This window comes from Phasianus colchicus, chromosome 21 (genome assembly GCF_987193195.1).
Source record: "Phasianus colchicus chromosome 21, bPhaCol1.hap1.1, whole genome shotgun sequence".
In the NCBI taxonomy this organism is placed as follows: domain Eukaryota; kingdom Metazoa; phylum Chordata; class Aves; order Galliformes; family Phasianidae; genus Phasianus; species Phasianus colchicus.
This window is the reverse complement of record NC_143456.1, coordinates 8,335,492-8,363,422: the sequence shown is the minus strand read 5'-3', so window position 1 is coordinate 8,363,422 and position 27,931 is coordinate 8,335,492. Positions and strand designations below refer to the sequence as shown.

The window sequence follows — 27,931 nt, the reverse complement described above, 5'->3', positions numbered from 1 at the left end:
TTGGATGCTCCAAGTATATACATACACAGTTAAATGTTAACATTCATTTTTGCAATAAAAAATCAGCTCTGATGCAACTTTGCAAGCTGAAGGAAAAATATCAATGTGTGGGGAAAGAGCCTTTGGCACGACAGTTTATTTTTCTTGCAGTGAAGATCAGAATTTTCTTTATTAGTCTCATATGTTTCGTACTGGTTACTCAGGTTATTTTTCTATTTAATGCAAATTAATGTTTATGTTAGTTTAACACCTTTATTTAGAGGCCATGGGAAGGGAGCCTCAGTGTGGGTACATGCCCAACTGTGCCTTGCAATTGAGGACAAAGAAGATATGGCCAGCAGCCCTTGTTGCTTCCTGAACCTGCTCTGCAAATCCACATCATACACAGTGCTTCCTTTGGACAAGCCTTCCTCCTTTTATTAGCTCTTCTCTGCTTTTCTGAGTAAGAAAATCAATGGAAATTTGATTAAAATATTTGGTTTTGGTATAAAACAAAGATAACCTGGGAAAAGTACTTCAGGCAGAACTCTCACAACTGAAAGAATTTAAAGGTTTTCTCGGTTTTACTTTCTTTGGAAGAAATAGAAACTAAGAGGCCCTTTTATTGGTACAATGATGCACAGGAACCTTGAGGCTTTAAGTGTCTCCTTCTGACATGACTTAAGTCAACAAGTTTTTCTTAAAAAGTATTAACTATTAGATTTGAAGAAAGGCACACAGCTTTTAGCAATGAGACGTAAACACCTTAAAAGTTCAGTAGACCTCTACCAGCCGGAGCAGAAGAAGAGCTAGAATATTTCCACAATGGTATGGGAGCAGGATGTGGAAAGTTGGAAGGTCATTGGAAAAAAATATTTGCCACAGGAACTCTGCTTTGGATCAGCAGGGAAAAAAACTGCAAGCCACGAGCATGAATGCAACCCAAAGCAGAGGGTTACTGCTCTTGCAGAACTGCTGCCTCTCCCCATCTACAGTGAGAATTTTGGGGGTTCCCCAGAATGACCACCCTACACCACTGCACAAGACCCATGTGCGTGGGCATTGTACTGATGCAGAGAACAGTTCCAGCATAAATCTATCGTATGTAGTCAGTCTGGAGGGAATAGCAGAAATCCTAAAATCACTCGAAGACAAATCTGCTTCTTTAGCCCTGTCTAGACTGTGAGAAGATGGGTTCTGCCCTGCACTGCCAGGGCTGGAGGGGATGTGGTCAGCTGGTACGTCTGGTCATGTGTGTGGTTGGAATGTGCTAAACTGAGATCGTTTTGCAGAACCAGTGTTTGCTGAAAATATTACTCTAACCCTTGCTGGGCAGACAACGTCATCCTGCCAAATACAAAAAATGAGGTTTTGTTAAGCTACTTGTTATGAGCTGCCCAAACCTTGACTGCAGCTGAATGAAGAAAGCCCAGCATTCCCACGACGAACACATGGCTTAACCAGAATATGGGAGGTCCTTTCCTCTGAGAAGATGACAAGCCTAGGAATAATTGTTAAAATAAATACTTGAAAACTTGGCTCTCTGTCTTCACCTACACAGAAAAGAACAGTTAAATCCATAAGCCAAAGTTTTTGAGTGACTTTTAAGAAGTATTTCTCCTTTGAAACAGTTAGGAGCATACTTTGATCTTTGTGTATGAAATAGTCCAACTTTCAGAATAATCATAGTCAACATCCAGTCTCATTTCAAAGTATAATTTGTGGCTTTAATATTTACAGTGTTATTTTGAGGAAATGTAAAAAATATAATTCATTCGGTATGGTTTGAAGTCACAGATGTTACAAACTGAAGATAAGATATTCAAATTTTCTATATCTTATGGAATTTTAAGTTGTACCTATGGGACAAAATTTCTTTCTTCACGAGGTTCCACTGTTCCCAGACTGAACTTCAGTTGATTTCAGGATGATTTGATTTCTACCTCCCACTAGAAGACAGAAATTGTCTAAAAGTAAATTTTGGCTCTTATTAAGAACTATTATGCTTTCCAAGTAATACTATCCCTTAAGTATATATAATGTAAACCACTGTAGTAAGGGAATATTTATATGAGTTATTTCCATACAAAAAGAAAAGGATCAAGAAATACAGCACACAACCTTCTTATACTGCTACTGAACTACATGTACAGGGCTGTCCAAATGCCAAAGCTTGAGATAAAGACTGGGACACGCCACAGGAGAGACTATTGGAGCACAGATTAATGGAAAACTAAGATAATGGAAGATATTCATTGTGCCCAGTGCAAAGCACAACAATATAAATATAGATCATAACAAATAAAAGGTTATATCAACAGAAATCTGACCTAATGTAACACACAGATTTACATTTAATAATACTTAAAATGCATAGACTCAAACTTTTTAATGGGAGTACCTATGATCTCTTTTTTGTGATTGCTTACAAGAACTTGGACAAACTGTATTATCTTTAGTTGCTCAGAGATAACATCTCTAATATTTTGACAGTATAAACCATGTAGTACTGCTCATGCAAAGGAGGACTAAACTAAAGGGTGGCAGGACTTTTGTTCAGAATAACTTTAATGCATGTTCCCCAAAAGAAAATGGGCGTGTGCTCCCTAGATGGTAAAAGACATCACGTCTTCATATACGGACAGTACAGAACTCAACCAAGACAGTTTAGAAATAAACAAATGCAAAGGACTCTATCTTCAGGGCCCAGAAAGAAAAATGGCTGACATTCCCTAGAATTTTCGCTACCAGGGAGTGAGTTTTCACAAGAGGCACCAACAAAATTAAAAATAGGTGGCAAAGACAGAACTGCTTAAATGCTTACAAAAAGTAACATCCACTATCTCCACTCCTTTCCAACAGACATCCCCATCTGGAATTTATTTTTAGGATGCTCATTCCTTCTCACAGGTTCAATGCTACCCGTTTCACACCATTTAACTATTGAAAGCTCTTGAAATTCCGGACCAGAGCAGCCAGAGCCCAGTGTATTTCAGAGTGATGTAGCTAATGTGTCAGACTTGTAAAATAGCTCTTAGTGGTAGACCTCCATTTAGAGAAAGACGGAAACTAGCTTTAAATACTTAAGGCTTTAATATCTAGTCCATTACGCTGCAGCAAGGTCTTGTAAAGAGTCAATTATGGGATACTTCTGATTTGATCCACATGCAAGGGAAATCCGCTTCTTTGCCTTTAAAGCTCTGTAGTAAGTGTCCTGTTTAAATAATTAGTGACACTTTTTCTTTGATCAAATTGATTCACATTGTTATTCTTTTATGTTAATTTAAAGCTTAATCCATGTAAAATCCAAGACAGATCTTAATCCATCACTCAGAGAGCTTTTACCAAAGGGCACTATCATGAGATTGTCCAGAAAACACGACACGTTAAAGACAGTGGTGAACTAACTTGTAATGTTGGGGTTTTTTCCCCCCTTCTAGAAATCTGTGAATCACCAACTAAGTTGATACGAGTAGCTCAGGTAAACAGTAGGCAATTCAGAAATAATTCTGTCTGGAGACACAAAGCTAGCAGCTACTATGGGACAAATCCGATTCTCCTGCATATTTAACGACTAAGCCAAAATCTCAGCATTTCCTTCCATTAGAAGTGTGTTTAATCGTGGAAAATTTTCTAAAGTAAACTGCATTTACTTTAACTTATATTCTTCCTACTAAGTTTTCTACTTAGAGCTTAGTTGCCCAGGTTACAGGGAAGTTAACAGCAACAAAGTTGAAAGGGATTGCAGGCCAGACAGAGCTAGTTGAGGTGCTCAGCCAGTAGAGTAGGTAGAAGAAAATGTTCCCTCAATATTTATAATTTCTTGTCCGTGCTCTTCTCTTTGGTCTGAGTAAGACTCTGGTAATAAAGTTACCTATACAAGGAGATAAATATTTAAATTCTGTCCAAGCTCATAAATTCAACAGACCATGCAAACTCTACTTGCTGTACACATGCACAAAAATTGCATTAGTAACTCTACAGTGAAGTATAAATAAGCTGCAACGTTAACTGAACATGAACTGATCATTTCTGGATAGAAGAGTTAGATAGAATAAAGCTTTGGATATTTGCATGCTTTCGAATGATAATTGTTTAAATAAAATGTTTTTAGAGAGCAGTAGTGCCCTTTAATGACAAAGTAGACACAGGAAATACTCTTTTAAAATACTGCTGTATGTTTCTTCTTAAGGCTTGATGAAGGAGTCAAATGCTTTCCCAAAATGTTACTGCATCACTACAAAAGACATAAGTTAATATTTCACAAAGATTTAAAAATATTTAAAGAAAACAAGATGATCATTTTGTTTAATTTTGTGACAAAATCCTCAAGTAAATCTTTTTTCTATACAATAAGGAATGTAATTACTGTAAAATTTCCACTCGAGCATGAAGAGCTGGGTCTTGAGGACCTCTGCTGTTCAGACTGTGCACTGTACAACTACATTCAGATCACCATCTGTACTCCGTAGTAAAAGGGAAGGATTTCAGCTCTTCAGCATTACTCTAGCAGTGCACGTCACCATCGCACTGAAATCTGAGCAATCTCTTCTACATAGTGTGATAACCTCAGCTTGTGAGAGCATCTCTCACTTATCCACCATTTATAAACTCAGAGGCTATAACAAACAATTTCTAATCCATATGCCTAAAAATATACGCAGACAATGAAAATGAAATATTTTCTTTTCACCTTTTCAGATAGAGTAGAATAAGAAGAATCTCACAAATAACACTGGAGAAGATACAATCTGATGTGGCCTGCGCTGAGAAAGCAAACTGAAGGTGAAATCTTTACAGAGTTCCTTCTATAGAGGAATATTCTCCATCTTCAAGGACAATAACAAATCAAAACATGTAACGCTCAAAAGCTTGAGACTTGTCTGCAGTGTGGATGGGTGACAGAAAGGCACAATCCGCAGATGCCACCAGCCTCAAACCCCTCTTATGTACAAGGGAGGAATACTGAAGTTAGAGTTACAAATGCAAGTGAGAAAAAGAATGCACTGTCACTATAGAGGCACTTTTGGGGAGCACGAGAAAGGCAAGCATTTCATTCTGCCTCTTAGGTTTTGTACATCTGAGCATTGCATGTGCAGAGCTCTAACAGAATCCACTGACTCCTACGTGCACATAAAAGCAGCTGAGATATATTGCAATATTAAGCTGCTAATTAGCTTATATTAAGGAATAGGTTTTTTGATTTTTCTGTAAAAGCTGGGCAGAGGATGGTGCCCCAGAAGCACTGTCTGCCTTCCGACCATCAGATGGAGGAAGCCCAGCCCAGAGCACAGGCACTCTGCTGGCTCCAGCCGCCGTGTCCTGCCCTCAACAAGTATTCTCCTTTTAGAGGTACTAAATCTTGGCAACATCCATCGCAGTTCCCACTTAAGCTGAAGTAAGTACATGTACAGAAGGGCTCTGTCAACATATCTGAGTGGAAAGATGTTTGGATTAGCTAAGAAAACCTATTCCAAATCTCAGATAATAAAATGTCCACCTAAATCCTAATTGCAACTTTCATCTTGTGTCTTAGACTTCGCCACCAGCTGATGTGCCGATACAGATCAAGTGTTTAGTTTGATAAATGCGGCTTACTGGGGTCTTGGTATTGCTGACTGACAGAGTAGCTGAATAGGATCCAGGCTTCTAAAGGTGATTATCTGCCTAAAGAAGGAAGAAGATGAGCACAGGACAACCTTGTTTGTCATTTTGCGCACTTAATCAGACAAAGCTCATAATACCAAGAGCTTCTCTATACTATCAAAAATAAAACAAAAGCAGCTTTAAATAAATTACACTACCATTTTACAGAAGGGAAATCCATATGCATGCACCGAGAATTATCTTTGGGTTGCTATTTTCCAGCACTTGTAACAGGAACACAACATGATGTTGCAGAGTCTTTCTTTACTTAGAGCACTTGGAGCTTATTGCAGCCAAATTTCACTGCACAGTACACATAAAGCAGCTCTCTTATTTTAAACTGTGTATCCAGGCAGAAATTTACTAGATAGCAAGACCTGTTCTGTTAGTTTAGTTTGTTACCTAACACATAGAAATATAATGTCCTTCCAAAGCAGGTATCAGACTGTCAGGGCTAAAGCACAAATGCCACTTTGGTGTGTAGAGGTAACACCAGAGCTACTGAGGCACTGCATTGTCTGTATCACAAGAAATGGATAAAGCAATTCAAGTGTAATGTGACACAGTGGAATATTTCTCACTTATGGGTTTAACTTTACAAAGCATTATTTTTAAACAAGGCTAGTGAAACACTTTACACCTTAATTTCAGGCTTATTGTTTTATATCAGAAAGAAAAGAACAAATAGTTTTCATGAGTCATTTTGATTCCTCTTCCCTTCCAAAGGGAAAATCTAAGAAGGGAAAAAGAGAGGAATTATCCCTGGTTCTGCCTTAGGGTTAATGTAACATCTACATCCGTGTCACAAACTTTTGTTATGTTAAACACTGTTCTATTTAATTTGCATTTCTCTAACTAACAGCTTGAATTAAATTGATTTAATGCTGCTACAAATACAAATCAATTATAAAGAGCAGATGATCAAAATATGTCCAAATAAAAAGCTACTCCACTATTTAAATGAGAAATAAAAACAAAAACAAAACTTCAAGCCTAAACAAGCAATAACGATGCCTAAGTAACATTGCATTGATACCAGAGCTTCAAAAACAATGGAGGGAAAGACCTCAGCAGAAATACAGAAAAAAATTCAGAAGACCACATTCAGAGTTGCCAGTATCTTGTTATCATCATTAGCATTTCAGCTTAACAGCAACTGAATCCCTGTTTTGTACTGAGAGGTCTCAGTCTTCGCCCATATCTCCCATATTGCAATTATCAAAGCTGGCAGTGATCATAAAACAAACATCCAAAGTAAAGGCCATTTTATTCAGCCTTCACCAATGCAACTTCACCAATCACTGACGCTCAGAATGGCGCTTTTTGGTTGTTCAGTGGTATCAGAATTAAAAGTATTTTAATTCAATTTTTTGAAATTTATTTATTATTGGCAGCGTTATTGGTTACCATTAATTTCACAGCTAAAGCTTTTGATTATCAGTTCTGTCGATTCGAGCAATTTCCAAGTGTCTTGTAATCACACCTAATTCTACATGTAGATCATTACAAGGATAAAGCTGTTATACTTGTAATGGTATTTGTCCTACTTTGAACATTACCAAACTGTTTTATCTAATCCTTTAGGAAATACCATAATGAGGCTCATCTAATGGCTTCTATTAGTTAGGAAGGCAAACTAAAAGATTTAGCTCCTCAGTCTGTCTCTAAATCTTCTAAGTGAAAGATGATTTACAGTTAAGCTATGAAAAATGTGACCGCTCTCAAGTCTGGAAAGTCTCAATCTGATTTCAACAAACTTAAATCACGAGAGAAGATTGCGTCTCGCTAACTACGGATTTGCTTACCTAAGGAACCAGCATCTGGTGAAACATTCATTAAGTTATAAAAGGTTTATAGGCTTGCCCAAGCTTCTATTGGGAAAAAAAATTGTTAGATTTTTATTGAAAACTCTTGTCTGAAAGGTTATGTTTATAGTTTGTATATGATACCTGAAATGCTTTTTGGAAGAGGTATAGAAAATATCATGAAAGCAAATAAAATGTAAGTTATATATGCATATTAATATTAAAAAGTAATATTAATATTACTTTTTTCCCCTCACAATATATAATTATATATTATATATAATGAATAATTATATTAATTATTGTGAGGAAAAAAAAGTAGCATGATCTCAGTAATTTAATACAAATATTGATAGAAATTAGTAGAAAATTGAGGTTATTTTTGCTGTGGTGAAGATGAACACCCATCCTTTTTGAATTACTTGATCTCCAAAGCAACAAAAGAGAACAGTAGTGACATTACAGAAGCCGTAAGACGTTTATGAAGGCAACACTATATTTTGCTTAGAACTTAAAAGTAAATATTTAACAGGTAATAACTTCAGAGCTTGCAAATGATGAGGTGAGAAGGGGAATGGAGCCTGTGTAATCATATTAAAATACAAGTTTATTTGCACCAAGCTTTTGAAGGATGCTGCTTGCCTTCTCCATAGGTGGAGCATTTCACACCCCAGTACCAGCTCCACTCCTCTTGCTCAGGGCTGGACAAGGCTGACACCAAAACATTGCTGGTGTCAGCAAATCCAAAACAACCAGCACCTGACTGTGGCCAAAGGCACAGGTCGCAGCTTGTGACAGCATAGACCTGGGCTTCATTTCAAGCCTCGTGGGCCAAAATTCCTATGATACTGCTGTACAACAAATACTAGATGAAAGCAGCAGCATGGTATTAGAGAACTGTACAGACTGTAACAGTATCCCAATACCAAATCTGTCATTTCAGAGCCGTGTCCTCTCTCACTCCTTTCTCTCCCCTAGGCCCTATTGAGTTCACCAACCAAAGCAGATGAAGCAAAACATAAAGGAATGGTGGAAGGTTCCTCTTCACATTTCTATCCACAAAGCAAAGAAATTGATTGTCAAGACTCAACAAGTACTAGTTGCTTAAGCAAAACATGCAATTGCAAATTAAATTACTTCTACTTTCATTAAATTGCTTGTGGGTCCTGCAGAAATGCAGTAAGAAGTACATACTAAACCCCACAATTAGGGATGAACAGACAAAGAACTTGGGTTTTGATCAGAAGCTGTGATGACAAATACATGAGGGAGGTAACAGCTGCCATCCAAAGATGCCATTATTCCATGTATCAGCATATTAGTGTTTGCAATATAGCTCTTGCTCCCAAAAAATAGGCTTAAAATAAAACATTTAAATAAAAGAGCTGTAGGATTACACAAACCAAATCCCTGTTACTTTGGTTTTGATCCTAAGAACCATTCCTAATTGGAGTGCCAAAGAGAACTATTTCCTTGCAAAAATATTCTTCTCTCTTAAAAAGAGAGTTCTGTAGATTAAGTGGGCATTTTATTACAGGTTTGATGGGCAGACAATAATCACCTCGCTATGTAAGCAAGTCAGCTGTAGCTGAAATAAAGGAGAAGGGCTAGGAGGAAAATCAGAATTTCAGAAGAAAAATTTGAACAGGTTTTGGAACACAGGTGACTGCACAACCAATACATTTCTCTGTCAAACCAGTAAATATTTGTAATAGCCACGAGCTCATCGTTCATCACATTCAAATGAAAATTAAAGATTAACATATGTAAGTTTAGTGCCATGAGTTAATACACCTCTTTTACATTCCTCCCCCAAAACATATTCCAACAGAAATCTGGGAAAGAAAATGCCTTCATGAACTGTTCCAAGGGCTGAGCTTTGTGCTGTGCTGAGTGCTTTTCAGCGAGCAGCAATATAAGCACACCTGCTGGAATGTTATGTTGCAGTTAATGTTTACCTGGGGAATAAGAGTTTGGTTTTCAGAGTTTCTTGGTATGACACCATTGAAAATGTGATTTGAAAAGGTTATTTCATGAGTGCCTTTTCAATGATCTGCACCTGACAGTTGATTTGTTCTGTGCTTTTCTCTGTTGTTCCAGCGTGCTATGCAAAGCCTTTGCTATTAGGCTTGTTATTCATAAAACCTGTGAAAAGTTTGGTGAAACGGTGAGCAAATGAAAGCATCTCAGAGAATACAATCACTTTTGTGGCTGAGGGTGTGACCTACCTTTGGAAGACTGTTGTGTTATGTGTTGTTACTTCAGCATGTTGATATTGTAACTAAATTCTATATGAAACCTTGATCGTGCATGAAAAAGCCCTTTAAGACCTAAAGCTTTATAAAATTGAGCTATTTACGTTCAACACAGCAAGGACAATAACAGTACAATGTAGTGTATGACTAAGGCAGATCAAAACGAACATCTGAAACGTTCCATGAGGGCTGTGAACTGCTTGCTGATTCTAAAGAATACATTGGTTTGCTTTGAACTTCCCTTTGCTCAGAATGAAGAATAGGAAAAAATACAGGGAGAGAGTAAACAATTCATTCCCTAACTATCAGCTCCATTACCCTGCATTTCTAACTTTGCATTAGGAAGAACACAAATATTACAGACAACTTTCCCTCCGTGGCCATAAAAAGGTTTGATTTGCAGCTACACTCACATCACAGCACTGTCCATCTATCCACAAGACACGTGAAGAAAGTTGCAGTTATTATTTAAATATTTCTACAGTTAAAAGGAAAAAAAGAATGCTTTGCAAAATAGCAAGAAGTAACTCACGTGGCCCGTAACCAACCAAACCAAACCTTCCAACAGCATCACCCGCAGGGGTGTCCAAACCCCCCAGCAGCCTTGGACAGGGGGGAGCAAAACTGGTGCGCTGCTGCCACCTGCAGCCCAGCGAGCTGCTGCCTGAACTCACAGCTCACAGTCAGCTTTTGGAATGATTTCTCCCTGCCGGACTCCTGGAGAAGCTTTGTTATCACTCCGCTAAAGAAAAGGTGCGGTATTACAAGCGGTGCGCTTTCACGCTCTGGTTTGCTGACAGCAGACTGCAGGCACCTGAGATGCACGCTGCTCTGCGCCAACTGGGGGATCACAAATTCTTCAGTCTCAATACTCTGCATCCATTAACAGTGCCCTGGGTGTCTTGGGGAAGCTCAAATATTCCAAGATCCAAAAGGAAAAATTATGATTGATGGACATCCTGCTGTACTGACCCTCAGTGGTCACTGAAAGCTATTATAAGCCTTCATGCAAAACTCCAGCATAAAATCAACAAGCTGATGACCAAGAACAGCTCTGAAAACTGTAGACTGAAAACTTTGTGCAACAGATCTAGAGTTTTGGATGGTCAGTCCTGAATGGCCTCAGTTCTGATATGATGAAAGTCATAAATATGTACAAACACATCCATATATATATATATATATATGACCATGTTTGGGTACACGTGCACATGTTTATATATTTTTAAAAAGACTAACAGAATGCAGACCCAAGGCAGGAGCACCAAAATATGAAGTGGGAAGCATTTTGCATAACCTTTCAAGTGATGTTTTAAGAAGCTATAAAGGAATAACAACATTAAATCAGCGGAGCGTTGAAGAACCCAGAAATAATGCATCAACATGACTGAAAAAATACATTGCAATAGTATCACATTTGAGAATTGGTATATAAAATGTGCCCAGACATCAAATAGAGCAACAGGTGGTACCAGTGCATGGAAAATGAGCATCTCATGAAGGACCCAGAGAATGAGCAGGGGCTGAGCAGTCCAAGCAACCCATCCTGTTGGGCACACCAGAAACATGGCTGCCACCAAAGCCCCACTGCCTCCCTTCTCCCCATTGTCACAGCCCTGAGCTCAGCACTTCTTCTTGGCTCTCTTGTCAATCACTATCTACCACATAAAACACAGTGAGCTCCTAATGGCATTATAATTCAATCACAGCAAAAAGAAGAGTGACTGTCATGCTGACAGGCAGTGATTGACATGGCCTGGATTTCTGCTGTCAAAGATTTGCATGTCAATCAGTACGAACCCATATGGCATCTGTTTACAATGATCATAAGTCATCTGATAGCAGTATTGTAGCAAAGCTCTGACAGAAATGAAATGAGAGCCCCATTCCACGCACGCGGACTACAATAGATTCATTTAGAATTCTCAGCAGCTGAGTTAATGCACGTTAATGCTGAAAAAGGTTGGAGAACACAAAAGTTTAACAAGAAAAACATCAGGCAATGTTTGCTTATTAAATTCAACGAGGATGCCGTGCCCACTCCTGGCACTGTCACATGGCTGTTCCTATTGATTTTGCAGCTCTCCATTTTATGAAATAATACATCTCCTCTAAATGTGTGCGTGTGTGTGAAACTCATCACCTCTGGTAATGTCATCAGCCGTGAGTTACTGCAGGGCTGCATCGAGACTTCTTTCAGGGTTTCTTTTGGCACTTCAGGCGCTCACTTCCACTTTCTGTCTGAAGCATTGCAAGATCGTTAGTTAAATTTGGAATGCAATTGGAGAACAATCAGGCTGACAGAAGGATCTGAGTGCTGGATTCCAGAGAGAAAAATAACTTATCAGGCAGATATCCTTCTTGCTTTAAATACCTGGCACGGTGCTCGCCGGGAAACCGTGTTGGATGAGTGCCACAAAAACTCACATGAACTCATGCTGTTTTTATTGCAAATTCTTGATCGCATAAAAATGCATGTCTGGTAGTAATCATGGCTGGGCATAATACCATCCTGTAATGCAATTCTGTGCACCCAAAAAGTGATAAAAAGCGCCTTGACCCTTTTTTCTTGTGGCTGAGGAGGCTGCAAATTTACCCAAGCGCACTGCCGGAGCAATAAGGCTTTACTCTCCATAAGTGAGATTCATGTTTTTTACCCTGCCTGCACATGGATGGGTCATATCTGAGCATTCTTTCACACTGATATTCTGATTCAAAACAAATACACGAGAAACCCCATCAGGACTGCTGAATGTCTGTAAAACTCTTTTTTTTTTTTTTGTAAGTCCTTCCTATTTCTTCTCACCAAATCTCTTCTAATGAGTGAGCTGCTCCAGCTAGCTGCTAGTGCCAGTTCCTCCAGATAAGCTGAACGTAGCGACATTCAGTCTCAGTCTAGGCGTGTAAAGTGCACTCACACTGTATGCAGTCCCGTTTGGACCATTCACAACAAGGCAGATAACTATCATTTTCCATGTCTCCCAGGGGACACATCCAACCACACAACCAAATGAGTTATCCAGCGGTACAGTAAGGATTTGAACCCTTTTTAATGGGAGGAAAAAAAACCGAAAACTGGGAGAAAAAGAGCTAGGAAAAGGGCCACATCCATGTAGCCTGGCTCTGCCCCATCCACACTGCCTTGCCTGTATCAGCTGTTTGCATTTCCTGGATGGTCACTTAACGAAGTAATTACCTCATCATTTTTATGTCTAAGTGCTATGTGCCTCGACAAGTTTTGCTTCTGAATATATAATTCCTTTATTCTTCTATTGGCTTTAGCACAATTTAGCAGTGACTCAGTTTATGAAAGAGAGATGCATAGCTTTAGTTTGCATAAGAATTAACTGACTATCCAGTAGCAGCAAGTTTTTCTTCTCTGCACAAAATGTTTTTTCACTCTAGCACACCATTCTTCCATTGTGACCCTCATCAAATAAAGTGATGAATGTAAGCACCTGTAGTTCAGGAGGCATTTGATCACAGCTTTCCTCTGCTTTGAACCCAAGGATTCTTTTTACAAGTTAACTGCACTCTCCCAGGGTGGCACAGATGATTTCCCAATCCCTGCTGTCACAACAGACATGCTTAAACCACCCATTGTGTGCACCATCCATAATGATACCTATGGTTTTGTACAGCACTCTTTCCTGGTCTGTGAGCTCCTGCCTCTCCTAATCCTCCCTCCATGCATGACGCACAGCTCCAAGGGCCAGAGACCTCGTTGCCAACAGTTACCAATTTCTGCCTTTTTTCAATACTGAAGGAATCAAACGCACAAAGAAGATATTAGGATCTTTCAAATATGGGAATCAATATCTCACGTTGTATATACACAGATTAGAAGAATCTATTGGCAGCCCTTTAATAAATCTGGAAGCATTAAAACTATGAAATATTACAGTGACCCCAGGTTAAGTACAGGGGAAAATAGATGATGAAGTATGTCTAATGATTGCATTGAATCTGTGCAGAAGAGATGCTAGAGGCTGAAATTGCAGAGCCAGGCTGTTCCCCCTGCCCTTAACCTCATCCCATACGATTATTTTCATTGCTGTGATATACCATGAATGCTCAGCCTGTGAAACTAATTAGAGCAAGAAGCCTACCCTAAGTAATAGACAGACTCTACATACTTGCATCCCCACAGTCTGGTTCTACAGCAGTTTCTCCATTTTGTCTTATTTCTCTTACTAACGCCACCAACTAAGACTCCATTGATTTAAAGAAATCCTTAAAAACAATATCTGCTGAATATATATATTTGTTGTATTTCAATGAACATCAAGGCAGTGTCCCTACAATAATAACCATTCCAGACATTAATATTTTATAGACAAGCTTTACAGTACAGTTAGTATATTAACTGCATTCTTTTTCCAAACACAAGAGACAAATTAATACACACATTATGCTGACTACCACGCAAAAAAGTAGTTAATTTAATTGGAATATCTGGTAGAATAAAAGTATAAAAAAAAAAAATTGCAGACAGCACAGGAATGCTAACAAAATTTTACAGTCTGCAGTATATTTATTTCCTTATTGCCCAACTCTGATGGTTTTGTTTTCTTTCTCCTATATAGAGCTTTTACATTTAAGTTGGATTGGAGAGATTAGAAACTGGCTGGAGAAAATGATTGCAAGCAGCCAAGTTCTGAAAACCCATACATATTAAATGCATTTTAGAAAGTGTGGGTGGACCTTTATGAGTGTGTATATATATATATATATACACACACACACACACACACGTCAGCCCATGGGAAGTGCCTTAAGATGACAAGCAATATGAAAGTTCAGGTATGCACAAAATCCCAGCTCCGCACCAAGGTAGGCACCCATCTGAATCCATTGTACCACACTTCTGAGAGTTGCCAGAAGCACATGGGAAAAGTAACACTGGGACAACTACGTGACTCCAACTCACACTCCAGATCATGGATTTCAAGAGGTGCTGCGGTGTTCTCCTTTATTGACATCTTGCTTTCTGTTCTTGAAACAATTAAATCAGCTCTTGTTGAGCTTTCTTCCATGAACATTCCTAATGGAATCCGTTTACACAAACGACACGTGTAACAACCTGTGTTAAGAAGTCTCACAATTTAATTCAGCAATGCATGAAAAGTATCACGTACTTCAAACACTCCTCATGCATTGTTGAACTCCTCTTTTTCCTCATTAGAAGCCTTCTTGTGTACAAACAAAGCCAGAATTCACCAAGCTCACTGTGAGTGCTTTGGAGGGCAGTCCCTGCTGCCTGGCTCAGGCAGGCACACACACATGGGCAGGATCAGGGCACAGAAGCTCCTGCAGGAGCACACAGTTGTTCAGGATTTAGTACTGTATGCAATTCCTTATTTTGAATCTATTTGTTCTCGTTGTGACAAAGAAGAGAGGCTAGGAACAATAAAGGGCTGCCCTTGTCTTTCAACAGCTCTCAGATATTCCTCTTCTGAACATTCTTACTAAATTTAACCTCATATTGTTACCAAATTAGACTCCTCCCAAATCTTTCAACATGTTTTTTATTCTCTGTCATTGGAGAACTGTTCTTTTTCTCTGCTGCTAAACACACAAGAAGAAACTAGCCTAATCTGCAAAGATTAATGCTGTCTGTAGGAAACCTCTCAAGTTCTAAAGGGAGTGCAACACTCGAACAGGCTGCCCAAGGAGCTTACAGAATCTCTTTCACCATAGAATTTTCAGATGACAAGTATCTGGCAAAGATAGTCTAATTACATTTGATCTTGTCTCTGCATAAGGAGCCGAAGTAGAATTTCTTTCTAGTCACATTCTTCACTGATTTTTATGATGGATGGGTTCCTTTCAAGTTCCAGCCCCCGCGCACTGTGCAAATAACATTATTTATTATTATTTATTTCAAACTACTCCCATCACTTGCTCATTCAGCCTGTAAGCTTATAGACATCACAATGCCTAAGCAACAGACAGTGCATGCCATTCAAGCTCTGAACACAAGTGAAGTTTCTGCGCTAGTAAAATCTGGGGGCATTTTATTCTTTTTAAAGAGAAATAAAGTAAGCCACTGGAACTTTGTCCTGTATCCCTTTAAATGTGGTCTACACATGCTCCTCAGAGACCGACCATTCACACAGAGACCAATACAGTCCAGGAAGCTGGAAAGACATAGGTTGTTAAAATATAGTTACAGAAACAACGGCATTTATTGAGCTCGCTTATTCTACTAAATGAAGTTTGATTAAATGATTGTGGCCTGTAACTTGGCATTAACTACTGCGATGCAAATCATTTGAAAATGTTTTACTAACAGCAGATAATTTATTATTTATAAATGAAAGTCTGTTCTAAAACACAATACCTTGATATGGAAAAATGAAACTTTCCGTTCAATTTAATCCAAATTGACCAGCTTAAAGCTGGGATTTTTAAGTTTACTAAAAAATACAAGCCTAATCAAAACGCATATATTTACATGTTTTTTCAGACAATTAATTATTACATTATGTAAGAAAATAGGGTAATTTAAGATAAACTGAAATATGGATTTTGTTGATGGCTTCTGCACTGCAGTCGATGTTGGTTTAACAAACTCTTAATAGAATTTCAACCAAACAAAAAAACTGCATAGTATATCCAAACCTCCACTGGGAGAACTACTCAATTATTTTCTACGTGTATAATGACACTGCATAATAATACTAAACTTACATACAAAAGGAGTTTAAGATTTTAACTAGGGATTTAGTCTCACTTCATCAGTATTATATTTACATGAGCTCAGCCAAACACAAGTGAAAGTTTTACTGTCAACTTACTTTGCATGTACTGTTATTAATCCACACAAAGTCCATTGAGGTGGTCCCCAGGGCACAATCAGTTTCCAAATACTGTGAAGAGTGTTTAAAATCGAGACTAAATGGATTTGCCAAGGTATGGATTCTGTCCTACAACAAGTTTAAAATGCTGAACGCAATTGAGAACAATCTGCAGTATCAGCCTTAAAGAAGGAGAGTTATATGGCATATTGAGCATGAGAACATTGTGCATCTGTTTGATTTGTACGTGTGTGCATATTAAATTTGTAAACTTATGCATTAAATAAAGGATATAATGCATTATTATGAATACCATCTTATACAAAGCAGCAAACTCCCAAAAGATCCCAGAGGGTGCAGTCTCATCACACTACACGTTGTCTAAGCATATAGCATGTAATGGGCTTCTAAGGATTTGCCATCCAGACAGAGGAGTCCCATCTGTACTGATGGATATATAGATCCTACCATGCCCCAACTATGGGGCAGTATCATCAGTGGGTGTAATAATGCAAAATATTTGATGCAGATTTCTACATTGCTACAGTACTTTGTAGCTCTTTATTATCAATAATCAGAGGAGATGCATAGGTGGGAATCTGAGGTTTAAAACGTGGGCGAATATGAGCTACTCTTAAAGCAAGTCACATAAAACTGAGCATTTTAACACCATAAACTTCCCAGTCTATTAGAAATAAAGCATGCTTGTATTTTAAGAGGTTTTCCAAGCGCAAGTGTGATTTACATTGTTCAGACACTTGCAGTTATTATTCATTTCCGTGAAGCAATGCCCAGGAGAATGGCTTTGCATGATTCATCTGAAACTTGTGCCATTTCTGCCTGTTCTGTTTATACCTGTATAGATGGCAGTTTTGCAGTGCTTTGGAGTTTTTTTTTTTCTCTCCAAAAGCCATATTTTCCCTCTGAAATACCCAAACACCTTGTCCTTTATGTTACAAGTATTTGCAATTCATACACAATCCTTCATACATTCTATCTGTTGGCTCTAAAAAAAAAATAATCATATAGTAGTCAGGAACTATCAAGGTCATTTCCTCCAGAAGAATTACGTTTTGACTGGATTTTTCAATTTTTACTATGGTAACACATGGCCAATCAGAATAAGAAAGCCCATCTGGTTGCAATTGCTTTCAGCTACTATATTTTAGACTGCTGGTAATATTTTGCATATTAAACTAGGACTTAAAATTCATTCTAAATAGTCTTCTACAAAGGAGGAGATTCCTAAACAGCTTTAACTCACTAGTGGTAATTTCAAAAACAAGTTTTTTTTTCTCTACTATCATTAGAATCAGTACAGTTGCATTTGTACAGTATCTTAAGTTCTAAATATAAATGCACAGAGGAAAACAAAAAAACATCCACAAATATTTCTAACATAAATATTATATACCTACAAATGTACATTGTGTTGAGATCAATACTTTTCTCAAATTACAACAAAGCCTGACTGCTTCTGGCATTGAAACCATGAGACACTGGACCTGTTCAACCAGCTTGGAGAGAAATTTCTCTCTCATCACATCTCAAGAAGACCTCCTGCTAAACAAACACCTGGGTGGGGAACTGAGCTGGTTGAACCAGGACTGCAAGCCTGGGCCTACATCCATTTTTTACTGGCTTGCTGCAATCCATGCCATTGCTTCTTTCTAGAAGTCTTCTATTTTACATATTCTTAGAAACTTTTAATACAACTTATCACTACTTTTAAAAGCAAAGCTGCTTTAACAAGCAACAAAGAAACAACAATGGCAGCAGCCACTGTATGATCAAATGTTGATTTTTGTTTTTATTTTTTAATGAAGGTAATATTTATCACATTTAAGCTTACGTTCATTCATGGTGTATTATGGACCTCTATACTTCTGAAGCAATTAACCAAGCAGTACATGAGATGCCATGAAAAGAGATTTATGAGATTGTTGCACTTACTAAGCATCAGCTACAACAAGTTGCATATTCACGGAACAAGGAAGTCTTTTTAAGATTAGTGTCTGATAAGGGAGTAAATAAGCCATACACCAAACAGGAATAATAATCTAAGCACTGAAGTTATTAAACCTACTGTGCATCAAATCATCTCACCACTGTATATGATGAAAACTTGTGAAAATAAACACCTGATAAATCATTCATGCAGAGACACCATTAAGTATCAACTTATACAATGTACACAATCAAATGAAAATTTCAGGACAGATTTATTAGCTTGTGGATGTTCCTAATTATTTGAAAAACTGTAGTCTTGCTCCCAATAGTAACGGCAAACTGTAATAAGACTCTAAATCTCAGGGATAAAAAAAGAAAAGAGTCACTTAGTGAAGAAATGAGGAATAAAAAGAGAGAAAATTGAAGAAATCTTGTAACATAAACCAAACATATGGTGGGTAAGGGCAGTGTCCCTTGCATCAGCACTGTTACCTTGTCACTACCAACAAGGCTTACTATAAGTATGAACTCTAAGATACAATGCAGAAGGCATAGCAGAAGGAAGGCAGGGGAAGATTTATTGCATTCAATTATTTTTGTTTAAAAGTTTCCTCTGGGGCACAAGCACATAATATATTGTACTTTCCATTACCTGGTGCAAATGTAAAACATACCTGAAAAACACATTTCATGCTTATAACATATTAAAATAACAAGTAAGATGTCATGGCATGAGTTTGATAGATTAACTGCCAGTTACTGATGTTGTACTATATTAGTTAACAGCAAATTAATATCATCAGGCATATTTCCTCTCTTATACCCAAAAAATATTAGTATGGAAACAGTGTTTCCCATAAATTCTTTCCACTAGATTTCAGAATAGGGCTTTTAATCTAATCTGGGACAAGATAAGCAGCAATTTATTCCTTTATTATCAAAAGTACTACTCCTACCTCTGTTATCTTTTGCAATTTAAGAACTGTTACGAGACTAAAAACCTACATGGATGTCCCCATCATTTTTTCACTATGATATTGATTATACTTGACACGCACACACTTGTACTTTATGAAGCAGCCCTTAAAAACCATTTCAACAAATTTTACCGAGCCGACAACAACTGTACCTGCAATAAAATGAGACCAGATGCTTTCATCAACGCCTTTCATTTACATTTATGTAGCACTCTAGATTCACCATTATTAAAAATAAAAATAAAATGAAAATGTACTTGTATAGTCTTTATACCACCAGACTTATATATGACACAAGCCTAATCATCTGGGATGCACTGTCACATTATTCCCCCCCCCTTTTTTTTTGCTGTCCACGTTCTTTTTCCTATGTAAGGAAAGCAAATAAATAAACATGAAACAACCTGACATAAAACTTAGATGTAAACTAAGGTCTAAAGAAGAATCATGTTGAACATCTGCTTAAGCTTGGTCTTTCATGCTTAGAATTCCACATTTCGATATAACATCAGTGAAATAAGTGACACATTGCTACTTGATTTTCCTGTTTCCACCATCAGAAAAAGTCTGCATGTTAGATATTGCTAATAAACTTCAACTGCCTTTTAGATGAGAGTTTATTAAGCTTTAAGTTCTACAAAAATTATCCAAAACTCACCAAGTCACCCTACTGTATTTACTCTGAATTACAAAGCTTTCTCTTCCTCTTTAAAACAATTCAATTTCTCAATTATCAGAATCATAGAATTACTCAGGTTGGAAGGGATCTCAAGGATCATCAAGTCCCACCGCAGCCTAACCATAGTACCCTAACTCTAACAACCCTCTGCTAAATCATATCTCCAAGCACCACATCCAAACAGCTCTTAAACACATCCAGGGATGGTGACTCAACCACCTCCCTGGGTATCAGAATTCTGGTATCAGAATACTATCGTCCACTGTCAAAATCAATAGGTGCAAATGTAAGTTCTCTAACAATTGGTATTAACAGCACTAGATAAGCCAGCCCTTCTAGGTGGGTAACCATAACTACAAGTACAGTTGCCTTATATGACTGGATCAGGAGTAGTAATTCTATTTAAGGCAGCCTTGGGACAACAGTGCAAGCCTGTGGCTATGGCTCCAAGCAGCACTCCTGACCTGTGACTTATACATTAGTTCCTAGCTTAGGCTGCCATACCCAGGCTGCTATTTTGGTTCCTGTCTAGTTCCAGAGCCACTGTCTACAACCCCCACCATTCCTGCTTCCTTGCTCCCACCACTTACTCCTGCTTCCTGGGAGCTCCAGGGAAGACCTGTTTGTCCCACACATTCATAGCTTCTCATCCAGTTACTATTTTCAGTTGGGAATCATCAAAGTTTCCTCCATTGTCCAGGTTCTGAAGGTTCATAACATAGGGTTGATACGATACGGCTGACTTACTTGTTTCAGTAAAACACAAGCAGGACAGAAATTTCATAGCCCAAATTCATTAGTTATGCATATATAATCTCATTAGCGACAGTCCAAAAATCATGACTCAGGTCTCTGAAAGCCTGAGAATGAGACAAAGTCTACAAGATTGAATTATACATCTCTGTTCTGCTGCCTCAATCTTTACTGTAAAATCTTGAGGATTAAAAACATCATTTCATCAAAGAAAGCTGATGTTCATTCATGCTCACTCAATTCTAGGAACTGAAGCTTCATCAAAGCAACCAACTGCTCAACTGCTCCTTGCAAAGAGTGCTTCAGAAACGCTGTGCACTTTGTCTCCTTAACATCATCTACAGAAATGAAAGTGAAAAAGTACCTTGGCTGTTTAAAAGGAAACAGACAAAAAGACAGACTGGAAGGATGTCATTTAAGTGCTAACATTAATACTATTTTCATGCAGCATGTCATGCAGCAGCTAGATGACAGATATTCGTGCTCTTTCATAAGAGCAGCTAATAAGATGTCTTACCCCTCCTTTACAAAACAACTCTGTTCCATGGTTCTAACATAGATTAAGTTATGACAACATAAACCCAACAGACTTCAGAGTCATGCTATTGAAAAACACAGCAAGGAAGGAAGATTCAATCTCCATCCAGGTCATTGAGGACAAATGAGCTATAGAAGCTGACATACCTAGCTTTTGCCAAAAGAAGAAAATCAATAGCATCTTACGTGACTAGCAATCATCTTTAATCAAACCAAACAACTGGTTGAGAACTCTGCTGTGATAATATCAGACCTGTTAATGCGGTAAAATATGATGTGCTACAAAACAGATAAATGGTTTCCTTTGAAGGCTCAAGATGGCATTCATTACAAAAATACTGGTAATAAGATGATATGCAGAGAAAATACTTTGGGCATATTCACTTGTTCTGTAAGCCCAAAGCCATAAATAAGTAAACATGAATCTCTATTCAATCCATATTTTCATATTTTACAGATCCAGACCACAAGCAAGGATATACTGAAAGAAGCAGATCTGATAATTAAAAAAGAAGCAACACAAGACTGCAGCTGTTCCTGCTTAAGCACACAGCTCCAGAAAACTTTGTTTGCTTTTTGCAACCTTGACTTGAAGCATCTGTCCTGGTTTCCTTCAGCAGAGAAAGAACTTCAATGATGCTGTTTAAGAAAGCTTACCTTTCATTCGTAACATTTCTGCTTCCTTCTTTTAATGAAAGAAATGCATTTGTATAGAATTTAGGGAAAAATAATCTGATACATATAAAACCTAGGTGCTGAACTAAAAAGAATTGTTATGAGATTTTGATTTTTTTTTTTTTTTAGTGTTAAGCAAAAACTGTAAAAAAAAGTCTAACTGCATTTAGAATATTTAAAATAAAAACAGACAGTGTCTACTTAATTAAGAGTCTATTAAGTGTTCTTAATGTAAAGGGGGGGGTGGGTGGGAAGAAAGAAGTTCTGTGCAGGAATCCTAAAAGACCAAGTATCAAAAAACTAGTGGAATGTGCAGCCCAGTGAAAGGTTCAGTATCTAATGATAACAGCACAGCAGTGATTCAAAAGCAAATAAATCCTGCTAGAATGAAAAATCAATGAGCTTTGAGAAATTCTGACAATGAAAAGGTCTCTCTCCGTGTGAGATCAAGTGGAGAAGCCCCATTAACAGAGCAGCCATCTGCTTTTTCCTGCTTCTTATGTACTGTGCAACCATTCACGCTACTTTCTCCTACATCAATACAAAGGCATCTACAATTGAGCACACAGGTCCAAACCTTGCAAAAAAAAACCATCTCGGGTAACACAGAGAACAGCCTTTAAAAACAAAAAGCAGAGCATTTGCAAATCACAGAAACAACTTCAGCTGGCTGCACACACGATCTCCGGTGACAGGGAACCAACAAATCCACAAGGCTCTGAGCTCCATGCAGATCCCGTTGGAGAAACCAATTGTTCACACACCCAGAAACCAAACATTTGTGGAAGTTCTTTTGAAAGAACACCACCTGACACAACAGTGGGTATGGAGTTTAAAGAAATCAACATCTTCATGTCGAACAGATAATACGATTTCCGTGAATGCTGCTATATAAAACCCCTTTGGAGTTTTTTTATTGCCTTATGACCCCTCTTGACTTGCCTCCTGTGACTGCCCACCAGGTCAGTGCCTTCCGAAGCACAATTGTCATGCAGAGACTGAAGTGCACAACATGGAGTAAGACATTTTTCAAGAGGTTCAGTGTAACAAGAGGGGACCAGATAACAGAAGCTTAAAAGAGAAAGTTTAAAAAAAAAAAATTAAAACTCCCACACTGTTGTATACTAAATTGGCTTTGGTTCATTCCCTAAAGGTGACGCTCACAATAAACACCAGCACAAGTGGTTTGGATTTGGTGTCTGTTTTATCTGATGGTTGAAGTCTTGCTATAAGAACGTAAGCATTCAGGTTTCATTCCTGGTAATTCCTGCTTTTCATGCCTTTCAAAGCAACAAAATATTTGGGAAATTAATTAATAAAAATTTAAAGAAATGCATAATATAGGCAATATAATTAAACATCTGCATTTACTCAAACACCCCAAATAAAGCCAGGTTCTTAATCCCAGCCAGTCATGTGAATGGTACACTGTGGAGGAAAGTAATGAATGTTTTGGCTACAGCACTAATTCTTTTAAGTGAATAAATATATTTGCTTTAAAAGTAATACAAAACATGCATGTTCCTGTCCACATTCTCAAGAGCTGTCTCTTCTTCCCCATCCTGTATTTTATGTACAAACGTTTCTTTAATTTAGTACTGTTACACAGCTAATTAAGAGGGTACACTAGTTCTTTACCGCTAGCATTCAGATCTGTTTCTCTTCAACAAACAATATTCTTCAAAACTGAAAGTATAATATGAGCAGACTGAATTTATAAGGTTCTCAAGTTTATGACATGAGAAAAACATTTTCTCATACTATAAATTCCAATGATTTATTTTAAACTGATTTTTCCAGCCCCACTGATGAACTTACACGTACAATATTGGTTTACCTTTTAAACAGCAAAAGTAGCAATGCATCAGAAAGAAACAAACCCAACCACCCACCACTGCCTTTATGACTTACAATAAAAATCCAAATTATAATTCACATAATTGCTGTTTGTATGTCTATTTTTTTTCTTCTGAAACGTCCTAAAATGCTGAAATTTGCCATGGAATATAGATATGCATCAAGCAAAATACTGTTTTATGGTGAAAAGAGGGATGACAACAGTTTAAGAGATAAAAGTGCCTGTTTGCATCCAGAAGAATGAACTGTAACCTCTTAGTAGGGAGGTTCAAAGTAAAGCTTACTTAAAAAAAAAAAAACCCAAATTTCTCTGTAAGCTACATATTTCTTACAGCTAAAAAGAATGTACAGTACTATCATGGCTTACTACCATTTCTCAGATGATTTCCAAATGTTTCATTACTCCATAGCATGGGATACAGTTTCTGATCCAGATGCTTAAAAGAACAAATCTAACAAAGAAACTTAATCTGAGCTAGACTTGGCAAATTTTCCAGAAAAGGAGTAGAATGATGTTTTGGAAGCTGCTCAAACAAAAGCCAAAATGGAAATATGCCTCTTTCAACCATACCCTAGGCTGCAGTTAAAAATAAAAGGACACTTATAGTTTCCACAAGTGTGAACTGCAGCTGAGGTTTATGAAATATAAAATCTAGATGTCAAAACTGCCCAAGAAAAGTTGTTTGCCTTTGTGTTTTTTTTTGGTTGTTGTTTTTTGTTTTACTTTTATCTGAAGTTACAACAACCACTTTTTCCACTGCATTAAAAAAAGTAATATATAAATGAAAGGTCTTACACGTACAAGAAAAATTCTCTACCAATTAGAATGAATACACTCATTAGTTTTATATTATTACATCTTTAAAAATAGCTCACACAGAAGGATATAAATGGGAGAAAAGAGACATAATTCCACTAAATAATCCGCGTGCTTCTATATGAACTTTAACCCGACCGTTTCAAAGCACTTAATGAGCACAAGCTAAACGTATGCAGAAGTTTTTTCCATTTACATATCAGGAAACCATAGGACAGAGAACTCAGAAGTTTGGAGTCACGTACGATTTACGTGAATTCAAATGTGCTGAGGTATTGTTTTATCTGATAGTGTTCTTTCCTTCCCCGAAGACAGGCACGGCTAAATCTTTGTATAGCCACGCATCTATCTATAAACACCATAAAAATCTTTAAAATCGTGGCCAATTTTTTTTATTATTATTATTTCAAGCCCTTCAGAGAGGAGAAAACCAAATTTATCCTTGGCTCCAATGACTTCAGGCAAAGAATTTGGCCAAATGTTTGTATTCCATCAAGAGGAAGAAACTATGAACTTAATAAAAATAACCAATACCATATACAAATTACATATGGAAGAATGGTGGTAATTGTCTGTCTTTCCACCCCCTACCTTATATTATTGCTGTATGGTAGCAATTTAAGGACTAGAAAAGTTCCCAAACTAGAATTCCTGCACTGAACGACCCAGACATAGACACTACAGAAAATATTCCTGCACGCTGCACGCCACAGCCTGCATGGGCTGAAATATACTATGGAGTTTAATTATGTAAATCTATCACATTTATGTCACACAACTTAATTTTCTTCTAATTTCCCAGAAATGAGAAATGCCTTACAGAACTCAGAGGTATCCAACTCAGAAAACATCTGCAACGAATCTAATTCACTTTTTCATTCTACGACAGCCACTTGGCTCTTAAAGTGTGAAAAATGGCTTTCACTTAGTAAAATTAGTGTCAAACTACTTGAAAGTACTTTAAGAATGAAAGTCAAATTGCAAATATTCTTACCTTGACTGCAGATTTGCGTTTTATGAGAGAACAGAAATTTACAAAAAGGTAAGAGTTCGGTGTACAAAACTGATGAGAAGTTTCAGTGCATCTAGTGAACGAAAGCTCTGTGGCACTCAGATGCTTTAGCAGTTTATAATTAAATTATGTAGAAATGTACAGTAAAACTTCAAAAAAAGGACTCACATATAATAATGTGTATGAGATGTTTAGACTCATGTCAACGAATCATGGAGCTTTTAAATTTTTCCTGTGCATGATTGCTATTCTGTTTTGAATTCACACCCATAATGGCCAAGATATTTCCCATACTGATAACAAAGAGGGTTTTTGTTACTGGTGATCGAGGGGTCAGTGGCAGCTGCACTATGTGACTGACATAATCAGTATAAAATACCAGCTTGTCACAATGGATGCTCATTAGAATATAAAACAATCAGAATGTTGAATCTGTAATTTCAGCAGCTGCTACTGTACCCTTCCCATAACTCAGTAAGCATCAGCTATTGGTGCAATAGCTTCCTGCTTTCCCAGATCTAGTTTTGTTGATAAAACTGTTTGTGGTCTTATACCATAAATCAGATTCCTGAAATGATCCAGCATAAAAACATCCCCACAAAAGAAGGGTAATATTTTTAATCCAAACCATTCCAGAAATACATTTTCCAGTGCAGCTTCACAAAGAGCTGCCTTAATGCCACAGAGAACTCTCAAAGTTCAGCCTTGGATTATAAGAAAAGAAATAAAAATTGGCCTATGAACTCCAAACTCTTCCTCCTCTGCCCATGCTTTTGTTCTCATACCACTTCCACAGCAGCCCCACAGACTGGTGTGGAACCAAGCAGGCCCATTGCCAGTTACTTGGGTCCATCTAAACAATGAGTCCTAAGGTGAGAAGGGCACAAGATTACGGATGCAAGACTACATCCAAAGAGCAATTGTCTGTCAGCACCAATGATAAAAGACATCCTCAGGTAAAGCATGTTGTATGGGATGCTGTGAAATCATCCTGCAGTTCTTAAAGAATACACAACTTCATGCCTCTAACCCAGACAACAAAGAAAAATAGGAAAGAAAACATATCAGTGCATTTACCAGTATCTCCTTATTTACCCTCATAATGACACCTTACACACATGAAGACATTTACAGAAGCTGAAGAAATGGTACTTCTGGAACGTAAGTTAACTTGGCTGAGCACCATAAATTGTGCCATGATAACACCTGGAAGAAGAAATGGACTTGGTGACCTAAGAAGTTGGTTCTGTCCCTGTGCTTTGTAAGCCCCCTTCTGCAGCCATCTTTATCTGTTTAGAAGTTACTCAAGAGTTGTCTCTTCTTGCCAGCAGCCATGGTAATATTCATCTGTCAGCTTTTAAGTATCTGGTACTGTAATTCATGGGGTGCAGGAAAATTTAAGTCTTAGAAGACAACAAAAGCACAAACAACTGTAAGGTGGCACTCAGCGCCCGACACGTTTCTCACTAATGAGAATTTAGTTTCACTTAAATATAGCCCTCAAAGAGCTCAGTAAACAATAATATAATCAGTCCTTGATATGTAGAGCTTTCAGGCTTATCAAAGAATAATGCAAGCATGGATAGTAAATACAAGGAAGATTTTGCAATGACAACATGGCATACACATGTATCTATAAAAGCTTGGTAAGACATAATTTACCCTTATTTCCAGAGTCATAAACCCATTTCTTCTTCTTTAATAAGGTACGTCCAGCAGCTTTAACAATATTCACAAAATGGCTGCAAGCATTCTTTAAATGAGAAGGTAAGGGTATCCTGCAAGTATTTTTTTCAATGTGTTCCATAAAATCAAAGCTTTAGTGCCATCTGAAAACAGCAAAGACCACAGAGAGAAGACAGAAGCAGCAGAAATGAATGCATTTTTGGTAAAATGAAAATAAAAAGTACGGCGGATCCAAGGTTTCTTTCAGCCATATGCCCAATAGCTAACAACAGTGTAGTAAAAAGAAATTGGTGTCTGCATTAAAAACTTCCATTTTTATTTTTTGGAAGATATCTGTCCCTCATAAATATTCAGTAATGATCCATTAAACATGAAATGTTTAAAAAATAACTTCTGACTAACCTGCTCCATTTATTTTAGCTCTGTATGCAGCAACCATCACACTGAAATAGTGCCAGCTGACATCAGCAACTATTCAAGACCAGCCAAATACAGTTAAGGCT

At 37.6% G+C, this 27,931-nt stretch overlaps 1 protein-coding gene across 7 annotated transcripts in view; it reads right to left on the bottom strand.

The window, feature by feature from the left end:
- Positions 1-27,931, bottom strand: part of BRIP1 (BRCA1 interacting DNA helicase 1) — a 95,361-nt gene that overhangs the window by 8,396 nt on the left and 59,034 nt on the right. For 2 of the 7 annotated variants that reach the window (XR_016459249.1, XR_016459248.1), the window contains exons 25-26: positions 1,839-1,928; positions 1,383-1,480 (exon numbers count right to left, since the gene is read on the bottom strand). The exons of 3 other annotated variants lie outside the window; for them this stretch is intronic. Coding sequence is in view for 1 of the 4 variants with exons in the window: in XM_090122601.1 (XP_089978727.1) it covers positions 1,902-1,928 (27 nt within the window). In the remaining 3 variants the exon portion in view is untranslated. Of the gene's footprint in view, positions 1-1,114; positions 1,481-1,708; positions 1,929-27,931 lie in introns of those variants that run through there. 2 more of the 7 variants (XR_016459247.1, XM_090122601.1) reach the window with 2 other exon arrangements.